Source organism: Vigna radiata, chromosome 11 (genome assembly GCF_000741045.1).
Source record: "Vigna radiata var. radiata cultivar VC1973A chromosome 11, Vradiata_ver6, whole genome shotgun sequence".
NCBI lineage: Eukaryota > Viridiplantae > Streptophyta > Magnoliopsida > Fabales > Fabaceae > Vigna > Vigna radiata.
In genome coordinates this window covers 9138698-9150463 of record NC_028361.1, presented here as the reverse complement: position 1 = coordinate 9150463, position 11766 = coordinate 9138698, and the positions used below count along the sequence as shown (strand labels likewise).

The 11766-nt window shown below is 32.6% G+C and overlaps 1 protein-coding gene across 1 annotated transcript; it reads right to left on the bottom strand.

Annotated features, from left to right (window-relative positions):
* Positions 1 to 1539: 1539 nt before the first annotated feature.
* LOC111240554 lies at positions 1540 to 3969 on the bottom strand. The gene is made up of 4 exons (XM_022775711.1): positions 3953 to 3969; positions 2944 to 3384; positions 2262 to 2550; positions 1540 to 1864 (listed from the first exon to the last, which is right to left on the bottom strand). The coding sequence occupies exons 1-3, from the start codon at positions 3966 to 3968 to the stop codon at positions 2528 to 2530; spliced, it is 480 nt and encodes a 159-aa protein (XP_022631432.1). The 5' UTR covers position 3969; the 3' UTR covers positions 1540 to 1864; positions 2262 to 2527.
* Between the last annotated feature and the right edge of the window lie 7797 nt (positions 3970 to 11766).

Sequence of the window (11766 nt, the reverse complement as noted above, 5' to 3'; positions counted from 1 at the left end):
ATAGCATCCAGCACCAAAAACACTACAGTGGGATAGTGGATGGCAGAATATGCGCAACCTTGAAATATTTATATAGTTTATGTACATAATTCTCAAAAATGATAAAAATAATACTCAATGACATTCATGATTAAGATAATGTCATAGGTCTCTTAAACAAAACATACAAGTAAAATGAAACAAAAGTCAAATACTAGCTTCCTAGGTAGTAATTTTCAGTCACCATCTTCACTTCTACTGCTATTATTACGTACAGCTTTAGATGTCATTGTGGAAACAATCCCAAACATAGCCCCACCTAAAAAGCCTTAAATGAATCTGTTCCGAGGCTCTCCTTTTTTAATGAGCAGATAGCACCACCATAGTGCTGCTATGGCCACTGTCATACACTACAACTGCTACACTAAACCACTCTAGTATTCAACCCCTGTACCGTACCTCTAATCAAGAGCCATTCAAAGGTTAGTAAAAAACTAATCTTTTGAAACATTTGGTTGGTGATATGTTAGTTTTTAATCTTATTTTCCTTTCACTACAACCTTATCTTGGTTTCTTCGTGTAGTCTCATGTTGAATCTTGGTTATCCGTTTGAATGTTTATGAAATATGCAATTTAGAAAAAAAATTATGATTTTAAATGGTTCATTAAGTATTTATCACTTTCCTCTAACAAGGAAGATTTATAAGAAATGTATAAATTTTTTCGAGTTTTTACTTTTTGATGCAAATTAAGAGTTTCAGTTATACAAAATTAAACGCATGATGACAAAAGTTCCTATAACTCACTTTTACGAAATAAATTATTGAAAGAACTTATCATTCAGTGTCTCAATCTATTAACTAATAATGAAATTAAAAATAATTTATTTTATAATATTGGAATATGGAACATGTGATAGGTATTTTGGGAAATTAGGACCCCAACGTTATTATGTGGCATTAAGACCTGTAGTAAATAATGTTTTACCAAAAGCTACCATTTAACAAGAAGCTTAATAATGTTTATGAAATATGCACTTTCGCTGCATCATTTAGAATTGATAGGTCCATTTTAAATTGCATATAGTGAAGAGAATTCTCTTTGCAGTGCTTTCATTAGAATAAAAAATCTAAATTTATGAGTTTAAGCGTATTAGGATATCCGGTTAGCCATTTAGGTTCTTTTTGTTGCTTTCTTTGCATTAAGTCATTCATACACATCCATTTAAGGTTGTTTTCCAACTTCGCATAAGCAATTACCCAAAACATGATGTTACATCATGAAATATACCTAAAAGAGCTATCATTCTCGTTTCCACCTAGGAGTTTTCCTTTTTTAATCATTTCCAGTTCATGAATAATCCATACTACCCATTTACAACTCATGCCTCTTCATTCTCAAAAAAAAATGTGCCCCCACTTGCTTCATCTTCCATTGCGTTACTTTTTAATATATTATTAATATTATTTGTTGAAATTTATTAAAAAATACATAGAAAAATGCCATTTTTTTCTTTTAAAGTTTAGAGAAGAAAAAAAGCTAATTATTACCCAAGTGATATGATGGAGGCATGTGAAGTGCCATAAGAACAACCGTGCAAATGGAAAATGAGGACTGTCAATACTTTTCGAACTGTGTTCTATGCTCATTATCGTAAAATGTGATTTAATGATAAATAGCATTATTAACAAAACACATTCATGATGATGATTATGTGGTGGAGCAATAAAACATGTTTTGTGACAAATAATTGACTAAAAACTAAGTTGGAAAGAGAATAAAATGTCACTGATAACTTAGGATTAACCTCAGAAAAAGCTAACAGGCTCAGTCCAGCAGCCACTGCAGCAATCCCAGGAGTAACAGCAACACCATCAAATGAATCCTGCAATGATCCTCCATTAATTAGAAACACAGAAATACTCTAACAAGATCATGAACAAAAATCTATTTATTTTAAAATCAAGCACATATAAATGGAGCAACCACCATGTTCTTGAAAAAAATATCTCATTCTCATTTTTCTTTTTTATAATCAGCAAGTCCAGTTAACGATTCATTGGTCAGACTTCTCCCAATTTGAAAGATCAAACTTTTACTTCTCCCAATTTGAAAGATCAAACTTTTACTTCTCCCAAAAGCAATTTAAATACCCTATCTGTATTATGAAATTAAATAGAGAAAATGTATTATAGTTTACAATATGAAAAGCAATAGTAGTATTTTCTCATACTTCAGCATTGAGAATAACAATTACAATTAGTTAAAATCAAGATACTTACTCTAATTACTTCAGATATATAGCATGCGTTAGATTATCCAAACTCAATGTCTTGTTTGGTGTTAACCAAGGAAGACCACTACTCTGCAGAATTCCATTCCGTGTTAGAACACTAAAGAGTAGAAAAAAAAATGACATTTTAAATTCAAAAGTTATAACTATAAAACAGCAAAATGAAAAGGGAGAGGAAATACCTTCCATCCTCTCGGTCCTTCCGCACCATCCTTAATTGCATAAGTAGCTTTAAATCCATTAACGGTAACGCAATCAGTTTAGAGTTCCCATCAAATCTGGCTTCCACCACAAGTTCACTCAATCAGCTTCAAGGAACTTTTCTTAAAAAGTGCAATAGGAAAAAGCAAATATTCTTGGTAAAATAACACAACAACCTTTAAAATAACACACTTTTTGTCCTTGTTTTAGAACATTTGTTTACAATAATCCTTGGTACTAATTTTCCATGTTTTTTGGAGCACATACTTTCTAAATCAGGCATACACAATGTTGTTTTCTTTGCTGGATTCGAGGGACCTATTTTCCTTAAATTAAAGAAAAAGAGAAGAACAGGGTAATGAGTGTTTTTCTACTATAGGCTTTGCTTCTAACCATACAACAACAGTGCTAGAAAACAACTCAATGAAAGGAGATACTCATGCAAATCATTGTTAAAAGGAAGAAAATACCTTTTAGAAAGGTACTCCGGCAGACCTTCGACGTCATTGGGTGGTTGGGACGACGGCAAGATATTGTTTTCGAACTACGGCTCAACGGCGGCGGCACGGTGGCTTGAAGGAGAGAAGACACGGCACACCTCCGGCGTCTAGGTTTTGCTTTCTTCGAAGCCGGCTCAAACGCGATTCTGGGTGGCTGCGTGGAGGAAAGACAGCAGACGGACGGCGGATCTCCGGCGGCGACAATCCAACGACAGTGGAGGCCGGTTCGAACGAGATCGTCACTGTGACGATGGTGGCTGGGTTCTCGAACTTTATCTTTGGTAGGACCAAACCAGAGATGGAACTTCATCTCTCTGCCTATAATTCTCCCATCTCCACTCCCTCTTATATAAACATTCGTCTGCAAAGTGTAAGGCTTTCCAAATGTTGTCCCAAGAAACTCGATGTCCACTTCATCATGGAAACCAGGATGTGCTTCTTTAATAGTTGGATATCATATCTTTGATTCAATTATACCATGCATTTTTCACAGCTTTAGGTTAGTGTAACTTTCTTTTTTCCCATAGGAACTACTTTTTCACACCTCATCTATTTATGACACAAAATCTGTAAGCTAGGTTGGAAAGCTTGAAATAGGTGATGGGATCCAGAAGGGGTAGATGGATGTGCCTTAAATGTGGCTCTTTATTTTGTGTTGCATGGCTTTCACATTCAAACTAGAACCTAGGCTTGTGTCTGTAGGCTTTAAATAGGGACAAGTACTAACCATACCGAATTTAACTTCAATTGCCCTCANATGTTTTTTTTTTNGGTACACTCACTGCTCTGCTANTAACTCAGAATTTGTTAACTATGCCATTATAAATCCAAATATACAGATAAGTAGACTGAGAGGAAGATCATGTTGTATGAGTGAATTTAGATAATCAAAACAAAAGTGACCATGTTAAAGAAATCTGTGGTGAGCCAATAATTTGACGTTGAATTTTGTCTGCTAATGGAAGCAGAAGGTTCGAACCTCTTTTCGAATTCATCTTGTGAATCAGTGCCCCATGGATCCAACTACAATTTAAGTATGAGGTGTTGAAGTACATGAACTTGAGGCATGCATGGTTCCCTTGAAAAAAACCACAAAAGCACAAAACACAGAGGTACTATTATTGAGCAAAAGTCTTGTTATACACACGGTTTCAAGAATTGGTAGAAATAATAATAACCCCACAAAATATATTTGAATGTAAGTCTCAAGCAAGCAAATAATTAATGTGCTGCATAATGGGGACTTGTGCTTCCACAATATTCAATTTTTAAAGCCCAAATCACACCAATGGCCAAAGCACAATACCATCTTTTCTTCTATCTGCTAATTCTCGTCATCGTCATCGAACACCCCAATTCGCGATTCCTCGTTGAATCATCATCATCATCTTCTCTGTTAACCACAGTAGCGGAATGATACTAGCCACCGAGACTGCCTCCGTTCAACTCCACCATCGCGCCACCGGCGACACAGAGCCAAGAATCACTTTCACAATAGCAAAGAACGCAGAAATGGAGTTATCAAATTGGGGTTAGGGTTTTTTTTTTTTTTTTTAATTTAACCTATTTTAAATTATTTCATAGTGCCACGTAAGCTTTGTTTCAAACAGTTCACTATTTTTTTTTTTCTGCGACGCTAGTATCTGTACCGTTACAATTTTAGCGTCGTCTGCCAAAAGGACGATATTGAACAATTTTTAATGAAATATGAGACCTTAGTTATTTTTTCCAGAAGGTGGGATCATTTTGAACCAAAGTCTCAAAAGAAGGGACCAAATGAGGTACTAAACCATAAATAAATAAAAGATAATGATATATATTTTGACGTTCCTATTACATATTTCGTTTCCCTTTTTATTTTTCTTTTCTTTACCATATCATATAACATAAATATTTAATTTTATTCTTTATTTATGTATATTAAGTGTTAATGTACCTTTTTGGTATAGATGGATGAATTTTTTATAAATGATTGCATATTTGGAAAGATGTTTGTGTATCAATGTTTTATGTGTACCGGATTGTGTCCGATCTTGGATGAGAAATGCAAGTATTATAAATTGAGCAATGACACACATGTATCTTCATTTTATATACACCTATTATAAACCTTTCATTGCTTTTAATTTTTTTATTCCACAATAAAAATGCTAATTTAATCTCAATCTTTTCCTATACTCAATTACACTTTCAAGACTTAATTATGAAGCCCTATAAAGATCACCTTACTCCTGTGTTATGTATGTCCTTGTGACAAAGTGGATGAAAATATTTGTGAGTAAACAAATTAGTATATATAAAGGAAAAGAGTGTACAAAGATTTACGAGTGTGAATGAAAGTGATTAATGCAAGAAAGTTTATATATAAAAAGAGAGAAATTTTTTTTATCATCTTTAATTTAAATTCATAAATTAAAAATAATCTATTATTTTTATTTGTTTTCATGAAGATGTACATATTTATAATATATAATGAAACATCATTTTTAGATGACACAAACTTAAATAAATATTTGTATTACTATCAACGTGAATCTAATATCAATATAAATATTTATTTATTAACAAAGAATAAGAATAACTTTACATCTTTTAACCTTTTAGAAAAATATGTTAGTCTTCTGATTTATTGATTAATAATAATAAACTATAAACCTTTAACATATGCAGTTCCTAATTCCTTATTTGAATAGAAAAGCAGAAGTGGAAAGATTGATTATTGGAAACAATTAATGGGCCTCAGTTGTTTTTGAACCGATGCCATACAGGGTATTTGGCCTCGATTGTCTACAAAACTGAGACCAAAAACCCCTGTAAGACATTGACAATCCAGTCAGTTGTTTGATAAAAATCCATGTGCAGGGCTTTTGCCTCAATTGTCTGCAGAATCAAAGCCAAAAACCCCTGCAAAACTTTGACAATCCAGTCTACTGTCTGATGAAAATCTCTGTTTAGGGGATATGACCTCCGTTTTCTGCAGAATCGAGGCCAAAAACCCCTGCAAAAAACTCTGACAGTCTACATCTGTAGTCTATTGTCATAAAGGTGGCAGTCAGACGGTTAGGGATTTAGCCTCGGTTCTCAGGGGAACCAAGGCCATAGACCCCCTGCCAAAATTCTGATATTCCACGTTTGCATCATAGATTAAAGTTGGCAGTTAGACCGTTAGGGATTTGGCTTCGGTTCTTTGGGAAACCGAGGCCATAGGCCCTGATCTGAACAAAATTTAAATCTTTAAGTAAAATTTAATTTTTAACAGAGGATTTGGCCTCGGTTTGGCGGGGAACGAAGGCAAAAACGTTGGAAAAAACTTCAAAATTGCCATTTCAAATTAATTATTTTTTTTAAGAGAATAAGCCTCGGTTATGTGGGGAACCGAGGCCTTATCTCCCTTATTGCCTCGGTTTTCAGTGGAACTGAGGTAATAACCTTTCGTAGGTTAAAAAAAGAAAACAGAAGAGGAACAATGTCGTCTTCCTCACGATTTCACAGTTTCTACATTCCCTCTCGAGAGAGCACTATGTTGCGCGCCTTCTTTGCCATTTTCTTGCATTTTTCACCGTTTAATCTTGATTTTGCTTATTGTCATGGCCATTGTCAACGTTTAAGAAACTTTTTAACCGATCAAAATCGTTCTAAACGTCTTTTTGATTTGGTTTTTGCTATTCTTCCCCTATGATAATGTTTGTTTTTTTTTTTTGCATTTTGATGTTTGATTTTGTTTCTAAAACTAATATTTTTTTTTGTTTATTTTTGAATGTTTGAATTTTGCGTAGTTGAATTTTCTACCATTTTGATCGCAGGTTGTCCTTTGTTATTGGCTTTTCACACTATCAGGTTCTTATATTAATGCTTAAAGTTTACTTTTTAATAGGAATATATAATTTTGTATGATTATGTGATTTAATATGTGATTGGATGATCATATAATATGTTTATAATTTTGTAGAATGAAAATTTTTGTATGATTGTATAATTTTGTATGATGGTATGATTTTAAGTTTAACTTTTTAATTTTACAATGTTATTTTTAAAATTTTTTATGTTGAATATTTGATTATTTCAATGCTTATTAATTTTATGATTGTATGATTGAATTGAATTAACCTTAATTTGTCATTAAATGACGAATACAATTTTTTTTTGTATTGTAATTTTGTAGAATATTTCAGAATATTTACGGATGAATCGAAATTGGATTAATTTACCACGCATTAGTGTTGACTACGAGAGAGGGGTAAAGGAATTTATACAATTTGCGCAATGTAATGAGGGTAGAAGTGATGATGAAGTGAAGTTTAGATGTCCTTGTGTAAACTGTTTGAATGGGAGAAAGTTGAACGCAACCCAAATTAGGGAGCATCTTATCTGTGATGGTTTCTTGCGATGTTATACAACATGGATATGGCACGGCGAAGAAATACACTTTCTGACTGTCTCCAAAACTGAAAATGTTATTGATTCCACCATGGAAGAAGATATACAAAGTGAAGACAAATTACAGGACATGATCTGCGATGTTGGCGCATAAAATTTTACCAAAGCTCATGTGTATCAGACGATGTCGACTGATACGAAAACACCTTTGTATGTCTGTTCAACTAATTAAGTTCACACGATTGTCAGCAGTGTTAAGACTCATGAACTTGAAGGCGACAAATGGATGGACCGATAAGAGTTTCACATAATTGTTGACGTTGTTGAATGAAATGCTTCCAGATGGAAATACACTACCCACTCGTAATTATGGTGCGAAGAAAATTCTTTCTCCAATGGGTATGAAGTATAAAAGGATACATGCTTGTTCCAATGATTGCATTTTATATAGGAAAGAGTTTGAATTTTTGAAAAATTGTCCAAAATGTGGGTTATCACGATACAAGTCAAAAAACAATTGTGACGATAATGGTCAGATAGAAAAAAATGGATCTGCTTTGAAAGTAGTTTGATACCTTCCAAATGTACCTAGACTTAAGCGTTTGTTTGCGAATCCAAAAGATGCTAAAAACCTTAGATGGCATGCAGATGAGAGAAAAATTGACGGGTTGTTTCGTCATCCAACTGATTCAAAGCAATGGAAAAATATTGATCAACAATTCCCCCGATTTGGTCAAGAATATAGAAATCTTAGTCTTGATTTAACCACTGATGGAATGAACCCATTTGGTAATCTAAGTACCAATCACAGTTGTTGGCTAGTTATATTGATAATTTACAACTTATCTCCTGCATTGTGCATGAAGAGGAAGTACATGATGTTGTCTATGATGATATCTGGTCCAAAGCAGCCTGGAAATGACATAGATGTTTATTTAAGCCCACTAGTTAAAGACTTGAAGTTGTTCACTACTACAAAAAAAATGCATAAAGCGCATTCTTTTTATCATTAGGATAACATTTTTTAAATGCTATATATGTCTGCGCTATCTATTAATAGATAATGCTTTTAAAAAAAGCACTATCTATTGTCAGCCACCAATGGATGATGCTTTTTTAAATAAGTCCTATCTATTAGTGGCTGACAATAAATAACGCTTGTTTAAAAAAACGCTATCTATTGATGACTGACAATAGATAACGCTTATTTAAAAAAGCGATATCTATTGGTCTAATTTTTTTTTAAAAAAAAATATTTTTAGAATAAAATATTTTTTGAAAAGAAAATATAAAATCTTGGTTCTGTTAGGTACAAACTCACGCTATCTATTGATGCTATTATATACAAAACAAAATATAAAATATTGAGAAAAATATAACAAAGGTCTCAAAAAGAATGTTCATTAATATGAATAAAAATTATTGGTACAATAATATTTCAAAATATAATCGTTAAGTCGTCTAATACGTGTGTCATGACATGACATTACTTTATAAGATAATATATACAACCATAACAAATATATCCTATCAGTACTTATAAGCATGTACATCAACATAACCTATAAACATGTACTAATTACATGTAAATACCAATTTTCCCTAACTTCAATAATTTGACTGTCACGACATTGTTGACATCTGCAATTAGAAAAATACTGCAAGAAAGAAAAATAATATATAATTAGTTAGTTAAATTTTACTACAAATTAATTATAATAATAAAGATAACTTACATCGGTTGGAATTGTTCCTCGTTCACAGTATGTGATAATTTTCTTGATATATTAACACATGTAATACCCACAATCATTGTCGTTGGATTGTCTTAGACACTAGAAAACCAAAAGTACACATGTAATATTCACTTTTTGTTTGGATCCAAACTCATCTCCTGAAGATTCAACAAGAGATCATCTTAGTTCAAGAAAACTTTGTTTGTCGTGTTTGATATTGTACGTGCAATCTCTATAGCAGCTTTTATATCTTCCTTAGTGTGATGAATGCTAGATTGTTAGCAATAGCTTGTCCAATCAGTTGGGAACTTTTTGCTTCACCCTATTAAAGTTTCGTAACGAAAGTCAGATAGAACTGAATACTTACGAAGTAAAAAGTGGTCCAATAAGGACAACTGTCAATAGCAAACTATATACAATAAATTTAAACACACTTAACTTGACAGACAAATTTATGAACGGATCATTTGTTACCAAGACCTAATCCGAATAATGGCAGTATAGTTTACCCAGATATAACATTTTTCATAATATATAGTTGCTCAATTATTTCCTTGAGTATTTTTTTTTCTTGGGGGATTGGATTACAAGAGTTACCTTGTATTAGAAATATAAACAAATTGAAGCAACTTCTTCTGAGCATGAAAACAATAACTGTATCTAATCTAAGCATTAATAACTTGTGATCACGAAAACAATAACTGTATCTAATCTAAGCATTAATAACTTGTGATCACCTGAACTCTAATTACAACACTTCTTTTGTCTTGCTCCGCTTTTTTCAAATCACAAAAACCACATTCCAGTACATCAATCATATCACATAATGTTGTAGAATATAGACAATTATCAACCAATGCAACCTTAACGGTGAAAGTTTCATATCAACCAAAAGTGTTACATCTAAACTTTTGCGTATATACATTTTTAATTAATTATAATTTGTATAAATAGTAAGTTTGTTATGTTACCATAATTAACTTAAAAGTATATTAATAATATAAGAACTTCCACACTTATCTCTACAATAAAACTTAGTTTCTTTCTTAAATAGTTTTTATCTAACTATTTTTAAGTTTAGCTTCTTCTTGAAATTATTTTTAAAGAAAAAACCTTTCAATTTTAAGTGTTTTTGTTTTTCAATTTTTCAACAATTGTTTTCGGGTTCAATATCTAATAAAAAAAAGAATATATATATATATATATATATATATATAATATAATGCCATAGCATATTGTATCCACCTTGGCCTCCACTCCCATCAGTTCCCTTCTTAAACAGTGGCCTATTATCCCCCTCTCCACCACACCCACTCAACGTCTTCTGTGAAAGGTAAATTGCCACTTTCTCTCAAGGACAAATATGGAAATCACTCAGCTCCACTGTGTACAGATTCTGAGGATCCCAATCCATAGGACTTTCAGAAGAAGATTCAGAAGGATAATAAGTTCCACTTTGTTCCTCTGGATCCTGACTCCAAAACCCCAACATAGAAACTCCCATCACTCCACCTGAATGTGTCATTTCCCTTAGGCCAACTCCCAAGCCCCATCATATAGACAAAAAATAAATTCATATTTTTCCACCATGTCAGCAACTAGCAATCTCTATTAAATATATATATATATATATATATATATATATATATATTATAAAGCTTTCATGCATCATATAAACAAGGTTTGTGCCTTACCTCTCGCTGAGTACTTAGTTGGCTGGCATTGTATCGGGCAACCACAACTTTCAAAGTTTCATGTATTATTGAAGGAAAATCCTTTCATTAAAATTCTCACCAAGGGTCCTATAAACTGTAGATACTTGTTCAGGCAACGGGTGAGTAAGAACTCGAAGTCCAATTTGCATCTGTATAGCATGCATGTGCAATACAAGAACAAAAGGTCAATATTGTATAGTTAAATATTTTAAAAACATAATTATTGAAATTGGTTTCTTGAAAATCAAACTTATTTGAATAACTATAAAGTGTTAAGTGAAACATCCAACATCCTATCATTCATAGAGGAGCTAAAAAGGGGAGAGAATGGACCAGGACAGTAAGAAAAAGGACATTATGCAGATAATGATGAAAATTCTATCACCACAAATACCTTCACCCATCGGAAACAAAGGCTAAGCATGAAAAGGAAAATCGGGAGTAGAGTATTGGATACCAACGAAGTAGAATTTGGCGTCCAAATTCCTACATAAAGTAGCATTACACTCGCTCACGAAATAAAAATTTCCAAATTTTGAAATCTCTAATTCCCTTTAAGTATTTGTGTTTCACTTAAAAAACCTAAATAAAAATACCTAATTCACTCATTTCGTGCCACGTCAAAAGCTTTATTTTAAATACTAATATCCATGTATTTAAATTCTTATAACTCAGCTAATTTTCTATGCATCACGTCATCACAGGCAGACACATCACTGATTATTTAACGGAGAGGGTTTAATTGACTCATTTTTACAAGTTTTAGAACCCGAGAGCGAAAAAAAAAATGATGACCCACTTGAGACTGACACATAAATATGAAGACTAAATGAGGGTTGAAACCCTAATTCAATATATGTGACAGGCAACAAGAAGCAAAGCACAAGGAATAAGTGCTCAAAATAAAAACTCCACATATTATCTCGTGGTGGGTATAGGAAGCTTGATGAGAAAATCTTCAAGCA